General features: G+C 37.7%; 1 protein-coding gene across 1 annotated transcript in view; it reads left to right on the top strand.

Moving 5' to 3' along the window:
- Window positions 1–14955, top strand: part of LOC107553176 (alpha-actinin-1-like) — a 37117-nt gene that overhangs the window by 21151 nt on the left and 1011 nt on the right. The window contains exons 8-20 of the mRNA XM_016235310.1: window positions 2021–2195; window positions 4573–4822; window positions 4917–5064; window positions 5141–5291; window positions 6488–6596; window positions 6767–6907; window positions 7664–7846; window positions 8008–8142; window positions 8825–9004; window positions 9091–9237; window positions 13181–13261; window positions 13474–13539; window positions 14776–14934. Of these exons, the coding sequence (XP_016090796.1) occupies window positions 2021–2195; window positions 4573–4822; window positions 4917–5064; window positions 5141–5291; window positions 6488–6596; window positions 6767–6907; window positions 7664–7846; window positions 8008–8142; window positions 8825–9004; window positions 9091–9237; window positions 13181–13261; window positions 13474–13539; window positions 14776–14934 (1925 nt within the window). The remainder of the gene's footprint in view (window positions 1–2020; window positions 2196–4572; window positions 4823–4916; window positions 5065–5140; window positions 5292–6487; window positions 6597–6766; window positions 6908–7663; window positions 7847–8007; window positions 8143–8824; window positions 9005–9090; window positions 9238–13180; window positions 13262–13473; window positions 13540–14775; window positions 14935–14955) is intronic.

Below are 14955 nucleotides of genomic sequence, written 5' to 3'. Positions count from 1 at the left end.
CGCAGCACACATCTGAATATTTGGGTTGAAGTGTTCTGGAACAGTGCTGTAAATACAACTTAACCACTGATTTCTAGTCGTGTCCTCTTTTGGAAGGCCAAACAAAGTAGTTTCGCTTTCGCAACGAAACACACAGAGTCTTCACAACATGGCGGCGGCGGTAGCAGCAACAATAAAGTTACACCTTCTTTCTTTGCGTGAACATTTGGGCGGCGTTATGCAAATCTTCCCACATAGTGACGTAGACGTGGAGGTGTGTTTAAATGAGGCGTTTTAGGAGGGCGTGGACGTGGAACTCTTAAGTCTTAACTTTTATAAAAATATCTCTTTGGGTTTGAGACTTTAGTCTTTGCAACTTTAGGGATCTTATCTATTCAAAGAAAAAGGAAAACTTGAAATCGCATCATATGACCCCCTTTAAATACTTATATAACTGATTTTAAAAAGGCGGACCGCATCCGCACCCCGGCATCCATCCGGACCGCGAGCTGTAGCAGCACCACTTTTAAGTGAGCAGCGCGTCAAAACAGCGGAGCTGATCACATAACAAGCATTCAGGGTCGTTTATGGTAAATATCTTTCAGCCTCTAGTATTTTTATCTAAAGCCAAACGCGCTTTATTTAAGCCCTTTCAGCTCCGTGCGCTTTCTCTCTCTCCGGACACATGCCGGCGCCAAGTTCAAGAGCTGCGGATGATGCGGTTATTTTAACAACAACAGAAAAACGGTGAGCAGCAAAATTATAGATTACTTTCACTAAAACACAGCAGAAAAAAACAATGCTACAAATATAGTTATTTTTCTTACTATATGTCTATAACCTATGACTCTGACTAGCTATTCAAACCAGATGTGACAAAACATTATTCTGACATGTAGCATTTATTAATCTGTAGGCTAAGAACATTTAAAAAAAAATATCTAGGCCTAATTATAATTGGGAAAATTGTTTACATGGCTAGGATGGAATTTAAACTTTGAAACTGTTAGTTATCTTTTGATTATTGTTTTGATTATTGTAGCTACATTGTTTTAGTAGGCTAAATACTGCTTTTAAGTAAAATCTTAAAATAGTATATATTTCAGGAGGATAACCCTGAAAATAAACAGTTGTTTTTTTTGTCACATGACCTCACATGTATTACATGTATTTTTTGTCCGGACCTTTGCTTGGAAGAAAATATAGAGGCCGTGCCTCTTGGAACTTTTACCCCTGACTTATATGATAAAGAAATACTTTATTTGTATGGTTTTGTAATATCTGTGTCAAATATTTCCTTATGTGTCATGGTAGATCGGACTCTTATTATAGAATTTGATTACAGAAAACTGTTTTGAACATGGTAATGGATTAAAACATATAAGTAACATGCTGGATGTACATTAACCTTACATCTTAACACCTCTTTTTTTTTTTTACAAAGCAGATCATAGATCATATATTTTGTCTATAGCCTACAAAACAGCTTCATAAATAGGAAGATTTCAATACATGAGGATTCTGAATGGGATTTTTTAGCGAGCCATTAAATGATTTGAGGCTCGACTCGGACTCGTGACCAAAGACTCGAGACTTGACTCAGACTCCAGGTTAAAGACTTGTGAACATTTCTGAGCTAGATAATGTTGCCTTGGTGACATTTAAACCAACATAATTTGCATCCGAACATTTGATTTATAACAAAAGAAGAAAAGTGTGAAGTGGCTATACTGGAACATTTCATTTACACAAAAACCAAAAACCTAAACTTAACTAAAACTTTAACACTATTCTTTTGTTGCTCAAAATCATTTGTTGCTCAAAGTATTTCTTGCAGGAAAGTCAAACCTTGTTCAAACATTTGTGATGAGTAGTTTAATTTTAGGTTGATTATAATAGTTTCATATCCATTCACATTAATAACTCTTTTTTTTTTTACACAGGAAGTCATCTCAGATGGGCCTCTGAAGTGTGTGTGATGTGCTCTGATTATTAATTTATTCTCTCATTACTTTAATATCACCCCCTTCTTTCTCTGCAGATATTGTTGGTACGGCCCGTCCCGATGAGAAGGCCATCATGACCTACGTTTCTAGCTTCTACCATGCCTTCTCTGGGGCGCAGAAGGTATCGCAGGGCACCCCTCTTAATGTCATGAACTTCTACACTTACCCAATATGTCCCTCCCCTCACTCCGTTTCTGCTCACTGGGTTTTGTGATCACCAGTAGCAGTGATTACTGGTTGTCGTGGTTTCCTGTTACCGTGACTACTCTCTAACAGTCTGCCTCTCTCTGACTCTTTGCAGTGCTAAGCACCGTCCCTCAGGGCTCATGCTTCTCCTACAGTTGCATGAATCTCTCCACCTGTTGCATAAAGGAAAGGAAGTCTTGTGATGAAGGCATGAGTGTGTCTCCACTCCAGTCTCCTAAAAAATACTCAAACATTCCTGGCATCAATGAGACTTCCTGGAGATCTCTTCATGCCTTGTATCATTTCTGTAGAACTGTGCCCCGTTTGCCTTTGTGTCTATGCAGTCTTATACTCTGTGCTTTTTCTCTCCTTTCCTCTCCACCTCCTTTTCTCTCTCTGTTCCTGCTCCCTCTTTCCCTGGGCAGATATCGTTAGTACGTTGCGTCCCGATGAAAAGGCCATCATGACGTATGTGTCATGTTACTACCACGCCTTCTCAGGCAAACAGAAGGTGAGCGCAGACTGACATCAGCCAATCAAGACACAAGCTTCCACATCACAAACCCAGTCAAATCTAGACAGCCAATCAGATCTCTGCTTTCATCAGAACCCCAAATAACTGTGCCAAAGAAGAAATGTAAGAGATGTGTTCTTCACTAACCTGAACGCCTTTTTGAAAAAGAGGAGACTTTCCTTACCTTACTTTTCCTTACTTTTAAAAAGAGTACTTATTACGGAAATAATATACTTTAAAAAGAAAATTCTTAAGTGTAAACTGAATGTAATGTTTTCAAACACTTAATTGCATGTTATTTGCAATTAAATGAAAATTATTTACATTTTACATTCATATTAAATGCAATTTGATGCAAAGAGTGGTTTTTGACCCACTTAAGTAGGAGTTAAGTACATCTTAATATGTAATTTCATAAGTACTTCTATTGATTTTCTTTGAAATATGGTGAAAGTGTTCTGCTGTATGTGCTGACAAGCATTTATGGTAAACTAAAATATACTTTAATGTAATTTCTATTGAAACTTCAACAGATGTTAAGATGCAACTAAAGTGCAGTTTTTAAAATTGTATTTAAGTGTGTTCAGAAACATTCTCTTTAAGTACACTTAAGTGGCCTTTTATTTCATTAATATTGCAAGTATATTGCTATCTGTAAGTACAGTTAAAAAATACTTTTAAGATTTGGTGTGCACATTAAATATAATTAAGCACGCTTCTTTTCCACAAGGGAAATTGTGGTAAGGTCAGTCTTGAATGATGTCACTTACAGGTCAAGATCGCACCTGCTCTTTTGATGATGTCACAGCCTGTCTGCTCTGAAACTTCATTGTGATTTCTTACTCATTTCTTGTTTGACTGTGATATTTCTTTCTTTCTTTTCTGGGTTTTGTGTCAGTTTTGGCTGTTTCCATGGCAACTCTGCTGTAGTATTACATAACACACCTAGCTGTTTCTCCACACATCTGTATGCACACACAGAGCTCTGGTATAGAAACCATCAAACTTCTTTACATATCAAAATACATGTTGACGATCACGTCCAACTAAAACTCAGCAGCAGGCTTCACTAGGACAGTCGGGTCATTCCTACTCAAATTACTTTTATTGTTCATAATTCATTGTGTGTTAGTGTGTTAGAGTTGGTCCAGAAAATAAGTTTAAAATCAATGGCCATTTCCACAGCAGTGAATCAGCTTAGACAAACTCTTGAACCTAAAGCCAAAGAAGCCACATCATAAGCAGCATATACGACAAAATAATGTTTACACTTTTTAATGCAGCATAAATGTATTTGCACATAGACTGATGTATTTGAATCAGTTCAGATAGACTCCATATCCCTTTAAAAAGTAATAGTTCATTCAGAGATAGCATGTTTCTCACTGATAGTGTGAAAGTTACTACTTCATTGTGCCGATTCATCACATCCAGCTGGGTTTCCTCAACTCTGTGTGAGTGTTTCTGAGCTGATGACTAACATCCCTCGATAAATAGTTTTCTACATGCTGGGTGTGTGTTCTCTGCACACACAGATCCTGTCTGCTCTTATAAGGCAGGAGTCTGACTGTAAACCCACCAGACAGTTCTGCATCAGAAAAACTTCCTCTGACACACTCACATCCACACCCATGTACGATTGTTGTGTGCAATATTAGGCTTTTTCTAAATAACTCAGTGTCATCATGGTCTAGTAACTTTTTTCTTGATATGTGAACCCTATGTTTAATTCATAATAATAATAAAAATATGTACCATATTTAAAACCTTCTCTTTTTCTCTCTCTACCTCCTTTATCTCATTCTGTCTGCTCCTAACTTTTTCCAATTTGTTTTATCCTCTTTTTTTCCCCTGTTTTTGTTGATTCTCCCTATTTTTTTTTCTGTCTGTCACTTGCTCTCTTCAGCTTCTGGAGTGGATTCGCAGAACAATCCCATGGTTGGAGAACCGTGTCCCAGAGAACACCATGCAGGCCATGCAGCAGAAGTTGGAGGATTTCCGGGACTACCGACGACTTCACAAACCACCCAAAGTTCAGGAGAAATGTCAACTGGAGATCAACTTCAACACACTGCAGACCAAACTCCGCCTCAGCAACCGGCCTGCGTTCATGCCCTCAGAGGGGAAGATGGTCTCGGTGAGAACCTAACACACTTACAACCTAAGTATCTCAGAGCATTCAACTCTCTTAATTGGATCTGTGATGTTCAATTAATCGTCTGTGTGTGTAGGATATCTCCAGTGCTTGGGGAAGTCTCGAGGGAGCAGAGAAGGGTTATGAAGAGTGGTTACTGAATGAGATTCGCAGACTGGAGAGACTCGACCATCTTGCAGAGAAATTCCGTCAGAAAGCCGCCATCCATGAGGCCTGGACTGACGGTAACACTTCTTTTTATTTGTTTATAAGAATTGAATTCCTCTCTACAGCATGGCTGATCTTTGCTGCTCCCTGTAGGTAAGGAGGAGATGCTGCAGCAGAAAGACTATGAGACGGCATCCCTCTCGGACATCAAAGCTTTGCTGAAGAAGCACGAGGCGTTTGAGAGTGACCTTGCAGCTCATCAGGACAGAGTGGAACAGATCGCTGCCATCGCACAGGAGCTCAAGTGAGTAAACGCACGGAAAGATCAGGGACCCGTTCTTCGTAAGTTGCTTATTACATCCGAGATGAAATGTCACATCCAAGATGATATCATCGCACTAATTAGGATCTGGCTAATTGGGTTCTTCGAACACACCTGTTGTTGATGATTAGTATGGCTGGATTGAGTTATCTGAGATAATTGCGCGTTCTTGGGTTGTTTTAAAAGGGGCTATGCATCGATGCTCGAAACCACGATCAGCAATGCAGCGATTGGCTGGCGGCAAGACAGCAACGTAATGACATCATATAATTACAAAAGACACCTGACGAAGAACTTGACAAATGTTTTGACTTTTATAAGGAAACAGCCAAGCAAACAAAACTACATAAATGTTATAATAGAAAAATGAAATGTGTATTTTATTTACATTTTTTACATGATTCCCAATTATTTATATTCACGATTTCTAATATTTGTACAGGCTTTACATTTTTATTATAATGAAGTAATTAGCAATTCATTTAATTTTATATTTGAACAGATTTGTTACGTGACAGCATTAATTAAAGTTTCTTAAGGGTCAAGATCATGTTATCTGCCTCTCCTGTGCTCCAGCCACTCCCAAAATATCTGTCATCACTCAAATTAATGCATGACTCTACATTATCTGTATAGCATGTGTGTAAGACTCAAATACAATTATAAAGTAATAATTTTATGACGAATAAATCTTTCAGTGAGTAAAACTGGCTGTGTCTTTAGTATTAAAGACTACACAACATTATCATATTATCTTTAAATTCATTTTTAAATTATTATTATTTTAAATTATTGTCCCTGGATTAGTAGGGTACTCTTGTAATAAAGTAGCGGTGGTAGCGGACCGATTTTAAGTATCAATTCTGCTTAAAAAGATGCAATCTAATCCTGTTTACATGAAATAAGCCTGCTCCCGAGCAGGTTTAAGCTTACGGACCTGTTGCTATGACAGCAACTCCGGGATGAGCTTCAAAGAACCAAACAATCCAAGATCATGTCAAATCATCAACAATCAAATCCAGCTAACTGAGTTAGTGACCTATGAAGAACGGGCCCCTGGCCCAGACGCTGCTTCATACTGCTTCAAGTTTAAATGTTTTGGTCTAGAACATTTCATCTGTAGCTTACACATTCTGTAATCTTTTGGTGAAGTAGTTTCACTCTCATTCTCTCTCTAGTGAGTTGGAGTACTATGACTCTCCCAGTGTAAATGCTCGCTGTCAGCAGATCTGTGATCAGTGGGACTCACTGGGGGTTTTAACTCAGAAACGGAGCGAGGCCTTGCAGGTAAAACACTTCTATCATACACCCGTATGGAATTAATTCTTTCTATTCTGACCCGCAGGAAAGGGCAGTGTTGCTTCTTTGGTGACATACTGTGATACAGTGTGTGTGTGATTTTGTGCTGTAAGTGCAGTGCACTCATATGTGTGTCTTGGCTCTATCTCTTCCCTCAGAGGACTGAGAAACTGTTGGAAACGATTGATCAGCTGTACCTGGAGTTTGCCAAAAGGGCGGCGCCCTTTAACAACTGGATGGAGGGAGCCATGGAAGACCTGCAGGACACTTTTATCGTCCACACCATTGAGGAGATACAGGTATTGCACATTCATCTTTCATCCATACATTCATTTATTCATCTCCCTTTTCATTTATTCATGCAATATATATCTGTTGATCTGTCTTCACAGTTGTTCCCTCATTTGGGCCCTATGAAAATGCCATTTATTATATATTTTTTAAGCAATATCACACAATATACATTTTTTGTCCATGTTTTAATTTAAACTGTAAACCTCTGTTATGCAGCACTTTGTTTACCAAGAAATTAAAGGAAGTATTCTAATTTTATTTTATTACTGTTTAAAAGATTAATTAGTTTTATGCATTAATTTGACCAGTTTTTGATAGTAAATGTCTATTAAATCATAAAACACAGAATCCAGAAAAATTAAGACTGGAAACACAGAATTTCGGAAAAATAATACTAGTCCCATATTTCATAGGACTATTATTACATTTGTAATAAATTATTAAATTGTTAGTTTTATGAGTTCAATTGATTAGACATTCTTTTTAATTATAAAAATTTAAGTAAACCATTAAAATGAAATCCAGAAAAGTTAAAAAGGGACAACACAGAATTATTCTATCTTTCTGTCCATCCGTCCATCCATCCATGCATCTATCCATTTGGTGGATTTCAAATGTGACTGTGAAGTGTTCTGATGCATTTCACATAAAAGTTGATATAAGAGTGAAAATTGAAAAGTTGCAGAGGGGGATTGTTTTGGAAAGTTGTAGCACCTCTCTTTGTGTGTGTGTGTGTGTGTGTGTGTGTGTGTGTGTATCAGGGACTCAGCACAGCCCATGAGCAGTTTAAAGCCACACTGCCCGAGGCAGATAAGGAACGTCAGGCAATCTTGGGCATCCATAATGAAATTGCTAAAATTGTGCAGACATATCACGTCAACATGGCTGGCACCAACCCCTACACCACCATCAACCCTCAGGAGATCAATGCCAAATGGGATAAGGTAAGAAAATAAACTTGTGCAGGACAATCAGAGTTTTCATACAAATATATGACATGTTATATATATATATATATATATAGAAAATGTGTACAATGAGAGGTGCTTAATTCACCTCCACACTGCTACTCCTCCACAATCTTCCTTTCTCTCTGTCCTCTCAGGTGAGACAGTTAGTACCCCAGAGAGATCAGGCCCTGATAGAAGAACACGCTCGTCAGCAGAATAATGAGAGACTGCGCAGACAGTTTGCTAATCAGGCAAATGTCATTGGGCCTTGGATCCAAACCAAGATGGAGGTGGGACATGAGCTCAACTAACAGAAAATTAATTACATTCTATTATGGTACTTCAGACAACTTCTGTGAAAAAAAAGATGTCAAAAATGTCCTTGGTGATTAGCTTACATACATGATGACACACGCAAATTTGTTTGATTTACATACAACACCATTTAAAAGTTTGGGGTCAGTAGGATTTTTTATTTTTTTTGGAAGGAAATTAATACTTTTATTCAGCAAGGATGCATTCAATTGAACAAAAGTGACAGTAAAGACATTTATGTCACAAATAGTTTCAGTTAATCAAATAAATGCGGTTCTTTAAAATTTTCTATTCATCAAAGAATCCTGAAATATTAATGTTTAATATATGTCTTTGGTAAATAGGATATATTATAGGTCAACTAACCATTTGGAGCAAAGTAGACAGGACTTTCTAAAAAAAATGCTATGGGAAGTTAAACAAAAAAAATAACCTTACATAAGTAGGGCTTGTTAAAATATTACTAGCCCTACTTTGTACTTGCCCACATTAAAATTTGTCATATGTTAACAATCATCTTAGAGGACAAAATGCATCAGATACTGCTAAATTTGCTCTGAAAACCATTTGGGTGGCTGCAGAAAAAAATTGCAGAAATTCAGGAAGGACTGTGGTTGGTCTCTTATTTTATTTTATTTTTTAATGTTCTGTACTTAGGAAATTGGCCGAATCTCTATTGAGATGCACGGGACCCTGGAGGATCAGCTGACCCACCTTCGGCAGTATGAGAAGAGCATTGTAAACTACAAACCAAAGATCGACCAGCTAGAGGGAGACCATCAACTAATACAGGAAGCACTTATATTTGACAACAAACACACTAACTACACCATGGAGGTATATACACACATAAAATCTCAAATGCTTACTTGCAAACCCCCTTGTGCATTGATATGTTCCTGATGTCTCTTTTCTTCCTCTAGCACATCCGTGTAGGTTGGGAGCAGCTCCTCACCACCATCGCTCGCACCATCAACGAGATCGAGAACCAGATTCTGACCCGTGATGCCAAAGGCATCAGCCAGGACCAAATGAATGAGTTCAGAGCCTCGTTCAACCACTTCGATAGAGTCAGTATCACACCGTGCAGTCCAACACCACAGTTTAACATCATTAAGAGCAGTAGGACTTCTGAGACCGTTACTCGGTGACATCATTTGGGTGGGAACAAGAGAATTGCATAACTTTTTGTTAAAGACATTTAATTTTTTAATTTTGTGATTGGCTGCTGTGACATTTTGTGCGGTACCATTCCGGCTTTAAAGTTTAAAGGCCCTTCACACAGAGGATGATAAAGATAAAGCTGTAGTTTTAAAAATGGTTCTACATGTAAAAGAATAGCAGAGTCCACACCACAACTTAAAAGTAACGGCACAGAGGAATGATATTGTTTGAATAATTTTCAAAATTACTTTTTTTCTAGCTGATGAACGATAAAAACATTGAATCAGTATTCCAATCAGTAATCATCCTTCTTTAAAGAGCTTGACATTTAAAGCTGCAGACAACAAAATTGTAGCGCTTGCTTATATTAAACACAATGTTATTGTGCTTTGGTGTGGGCACTAATATAGTTACAGCTATTGTTCTTGGTGTGAACAAGAAGAATTTGCTTCCTTTTAGTTTATATGAACTGAATTGGTCATGGGCCATAGGAAGTACATTTGGAATGACAGAACGTAGAATTTACTAAATTTAAATTCAAAGAAATTCAGCAGGAAATGTCATTCCAGGAAAACAAATGTTTTTCCATCCTGGTCCAAGTCTGTAAGGCCTAAAAAACCTTGAAACTTTAAGCCTTTTTTTTTACTTTTAGATAAGACCTACAAAGATTATCTTGCCAAACTTAACTGTTTCTTGTTAAAACTACAATTTCAAATCATGTTAATTCTACCTCCTTTAAATTCGAATTTCAATTCCACTTCATTTTTGCTACCCTAAATAATATTAAACTCAGTAATTGAATTTTAATTTTAAATAATTTTAATTCTAAGTTGCGCGCAAGCCTGGTACCTTGCGGTTCCTGTCCTGTTTAAGTACTCGACTTACAACAGCCAAAATGCACAAATATCTGAGTTTTTACTTTCATAACAATGCGTTTGTATAATTGACCTGATTTGCATAGAATGGAATTATGGTATATGTCACCCACACAAGTCCCAGATTACAGGCTGCCATGTTGAAACCCAACGCTGCACTAAAAACCCACACAGTGCCACCCATGACACCTTAAAGGATTAGTTCACTTCCAGAGCAAACATTTCCTGATAATTTACTCACCCCCATGTCACCCAAGATATTCATGTCTTTCTGTCTTCAGTCGCAAAGAAATTGAGGTTTTTGAGGAAAACATTCCAGGATTAATGGACTTCAATGGTGGCCAACAGGTTGAAGGTCAAATTGCAGTGTCAATGCAGCTTCAAAGGGCTCTACATGATCCCAGCCAAGGAATAAGGGTCTTATCTAGGGCTGAACGATTAATTGCATTTGCGAAAATGCATATATGAGAAAACGCGATTTTTCGATCGCAGAGGCTGCGATTACACTCGGTCACGTGACACGCGAGAGTGACGAGGTGTGTTCCACTTGAAAGTACGGCGAGAGAAAGCATAAGGAGATGTCCCTGCTCTTATAGCTCTCTCAGTACTTTGATGACACACACCCATCGGTCTAAGCAGCACTACTTCAAGTCGAGCGCAGGCCATCAGCAGAAAAAGAAAATAAATAAAACAGTAAACAGCCAAAGGACGTAACTTAGAATGGGAGATGGATCGGTTTGTGAAAGGGAAGAGAAAAGTCATAGATGAAGTCGCACAGACCCAGGCAGGTGCTGGTCATTTAAAAGCTAAATGCAGAAAATATGACGAGGCATATCTTGCTCTCGGCTTCACTCACCGTGTCTATACCGGACGCCGCAACAGCTCTACACTGATGCGACAAAGCGACCGTTGCAAATCATTTTAACGTTGTGTCAGTACGTCATAAATAGAACAAGGCATCAGTTTAATGTCTGGTTTTGTCTTGTCGCGCCGCGCCGCGCCGCGCCGCGTCCAGTGTACACAGCGTCACTGATTATAATGGTTTCTACCAGGGATGCTGAGGGGGCTGCAGCACCCCCTGTTTTCACATGGTTGCAAATGCAACGCCAGGTTTGTTCATTTAAATTGATTCAGTTTTAGCATTTAATAATTTATTTGTAATGATCTCTGAAATGTAAATTGTACGTGGGCTATAATAAACCCATGTTTATCTTTATAAACATGATTAATTTTACTTGGGATGTTTTCTATATGGGATGATTAGCCTAATCCTCATGAAGTCACGAAACCCACAAAAAATAAATAAATAACAGAGAGAGAATAATAATAATAAGTTATTCTCTCTATGCTATTTTTCAATGTTTCAAGTGATGCAGGTGCTTTTTTTCCCTGTAGGTTTTTTTTTTATTAAAAAAGCATTACTTTTTCATAATGTTTAATGAAATTATTTGGTAATCTGAGGTGGAATGGGGATTCGGGAAAGGGGGCAGATTTTTTTTATAGGTTTAGAGGGGGGTGCAACCACAAAAATTTGGGAACCACTGGTCTAAAGTTAACAGACAGTGTTTAGTGCAGTGCACATGTTTACATATGTTTATTACAGTGACTTTGAATTACCTTAAGTAGTGTGGTAAAGCAACAGATTTGTTTTTATATTTCTGCAATCTACTTTAGTTTGTGTGATTTGTTACTGACTTTCATATTAATGTTTACACCAGGCTATTTAAACATAATTATTACATGCTTACAAGGTTGGAAGTTCAACAAATCAGTCAATATACTGTGATTGTAGTTGTTAAATAAAAACGTAATTCATATCAATTCATGCATCACCTAATTTCATCGTAACATATAGGCCTGGGTTACAGAAAAGAACATTTAGGTTTAATCTGTCTAATAGTGTGTTGGTCATACTATACAATGATTTATAGCTTGTCTTTGTTGAATAATACAGAACATAAAGAGCTTTAAAAAATAATTGCATATTAAATCGCAATCGCAATATTGGTAAAAAAAAAATCGCAATTAGAATATTTTCCAAAATCGTTCAGCTCTAGTCTTATCTAACGAAACGATCGGTCATTTTCTAAAAAAAAAAAAAAAAAAAGCTTTTTAACCACAAATGCACGTCTTGCACTAGCTCTGCAATGCACGTCCGCAAAGTCACGCATAGCATAATCACGTTGGAAAGGTCACACACGGTTAGCTCTTCGTCTGTGTTCACAGGTTCAAAAAGGTTGGGTTGGGCAAAAAACTCCATCTAATTTTCTCCTCCAACTTCAAAAACGTCCGACATTATTGTTTTACCTTTTTTTGTAGGGGCGTTTTACTTTCTTTGCCCGTTCACTTTGCAAACACTGGGTCGGGGCTTCCGCCTACATCATGTGTGACCTTTCCAGTGTGACTACGTAATGCATGAAGTCGAGCTAGTGCAAGACGAGCATTTGTGATAAAAAAATACACATTTATATACTTTTTAAAGAAAACAACCGATCGTTTCGCTAGATAAGACCCTTATTCCTCGGCTGGGATCGTGTAGATCCCTTTGAAATGGCAATTTGACCGTCAGCCCGTTGGCCACCATTGAAGTCATGGAGAAAAAAGTTTTTTTTTCCTCAAAAAGCTTAATTTCTTTGCGACTGAAGAAAGAAATCATCAGGAAATGTTCATTCTGGAAGTGAACTAATCCTTTAAAATCGTTAAAACAACACAACATAGTTAACCGAGCATAACAGGCCCAGATTTTGAGCAGATCTGTCCTCACAATCACTCTGTGCCCTCACTCACGGCACAGTACTGCACAGTTTGTCCTAATGTTTGTGCACTTTTCTCTTCTTTTGTCTTGTTTTTCACTTCTGCATGGACCCTCTTCTACCCTTCCACATGTCTGCATGACATTCCCCCACCCCTCCCACGTGTGTGCTGCATGTCCACGCTGCTGACCTCTGACCCTGCCCACGGCTCTGACACCCAGGACCACTCGGGCAAACTGGGCGCTGAGGAGTTCAAAGCCTGCCTTATCAGTCTGGGCTTCGATATCGGGAACGACGCACAGGTACACACGCACCAACACCAGTCAGGGAGTTCAATCATTAACCACACTCTTTTTGTTTTGTTTTTTCCTTTCTACTCTCTTTTCCTTTCTCCTTTCACTCGGTCTCATTTTCCCTCAAACCTTCCTCTAAAATGACTTCCTTCGCCTATTCCTACCTTCATCTTTCTCTCCACTACTACCTGGTTCTGTTTGTCCCTGGTGGGTTCCTGTAGAAGAGAACAGGCATGATGGATGCAGAAGACTTCCGAGCCTGCCTCATCTCCATGGGTTATAATATGGTAAAGCAGAGAGTTCAAATCTCCATGGGTTGTGATCAGGTTAAACTGAGAGTTGTAGTACCCATGGATAATGAACTGGTAACTCATATAATCTGAATGTGTTGTAATATGGATAAACTGATAGTTATAATCCCTCTGGATTAAACTGGAAAATCAGAGATTTATGATCAACATGAGGTATAATATGGTTAAGCAGTTTTAACAGATTTTGTGGGGTTATATCTATGTGGGTTATTATTTTAGTAAGTATTTCTGGAAAAAGTAGCATGAACTGTTAAAGAAATCCATGGATTATAGTCAAGTTATAATCCTTATTGAATATAACTAAACAGAAGTTATAATAGAGATTTATATCTACTAAATGGTATATAACCTGGAAAAAGAGATTTATAATCAACATTGGGTGTCCATCTTATTTTGAATGTAAGAGATGGTGCAGCCATTTTTAACTTGAGATGGCAAGGCTTCTGGTTTCAGCCACTTCCAGTTATTTTAGCTGTACAAAAAACAGTCCGTTATGCTGCTTGATGGAGCAAACTGGTATAGGTTGCCATATTATTTGAATTGATTTGCCTAATCATAAACACACTGGTTTGTTGCACAAATAGTTTTACCGTTTACTGCACTTTGTTATTCTAGTTATTTATCTACAGCGACTAATAAATCGTAAGTCTCACAGGTTCACAGCAAATAGCTGACTTCCACATTGAAAAATAAGGTGGCTAAAAAGCAGAAAGTTAGAATCTCAATGTAATATTTGATAAGGTGGAGTTTCTGAACTCTAGATTAGTCTGGTCTATGTGGTTTGATCTATGTAGTTCAGTGTTATTTTAGTATAATTTATATTCTGTTAAAATATTTATTAATGTTTTAAATTAGCTAATATTTTTCCATTTTCATTTTTTATTATTTTTTTATATATATAGTTTTTTTCTAAAAAGTTTAGTTTGAGATATTTTAATACTTCAGCTTACTTCAGTTAGTTGCCAAGGCAACATTTTTAATTTATAAAAAAAAAATTTCATCAAGTATTTATATTTTATTTTACTTCCCGCAAATGATTTTGTAATAGTTTAGTTAACAGTAACAACACTAATGTGAGACTGAGAAATTTTCTTAAGTATTCTTGGAAAAAAACAAAAAACAAACATATCATCAGCTATGCTAACCCAGTGAGGAGCAATCTTTCATATTGTTTTCGTAGTGATTTTTAAGAAGCGTTTCTCTGTTCTGTAGGGAGAGGCTGAATTTGCCCGCATCATGAGCATTGTGGATCCTAACAGACTGGGAGTGATCACATTCCAGGCCTTCATTGACTTTATGTCTCGTGAGACGGCCGACACAGACACTGCTGATCAGGTCATGACATCCTTTAAAGTCCTTGCTGGAGACAAGGTACATATACACAATCCAGAA

The sequence above is a fragment of the Sinocyclocheilus grahami genome, unplaced genomic scaffold, assembly GCF_001515645.1.
Source record: "Sinocyclocheilus grahami isolate Dianchi unplaced genomic scaffold, SAMN03320097.WGS_v1.1 scaffold466.1, whole genome shotgun sequence".
Classification (NCBI taxonomy): Eukaryota; Metazoa; Chordata; class Actinopteri; order Cypriniformes; family Cyprinidae; genus Sinocyclocheilus; species Sinocyclocheilus grahami.
The sequence above is the reverse complement of the archived record's forward strand: the minus strand, read 5'-3'. Positions and strand labels throughout refer to the sequence as shown.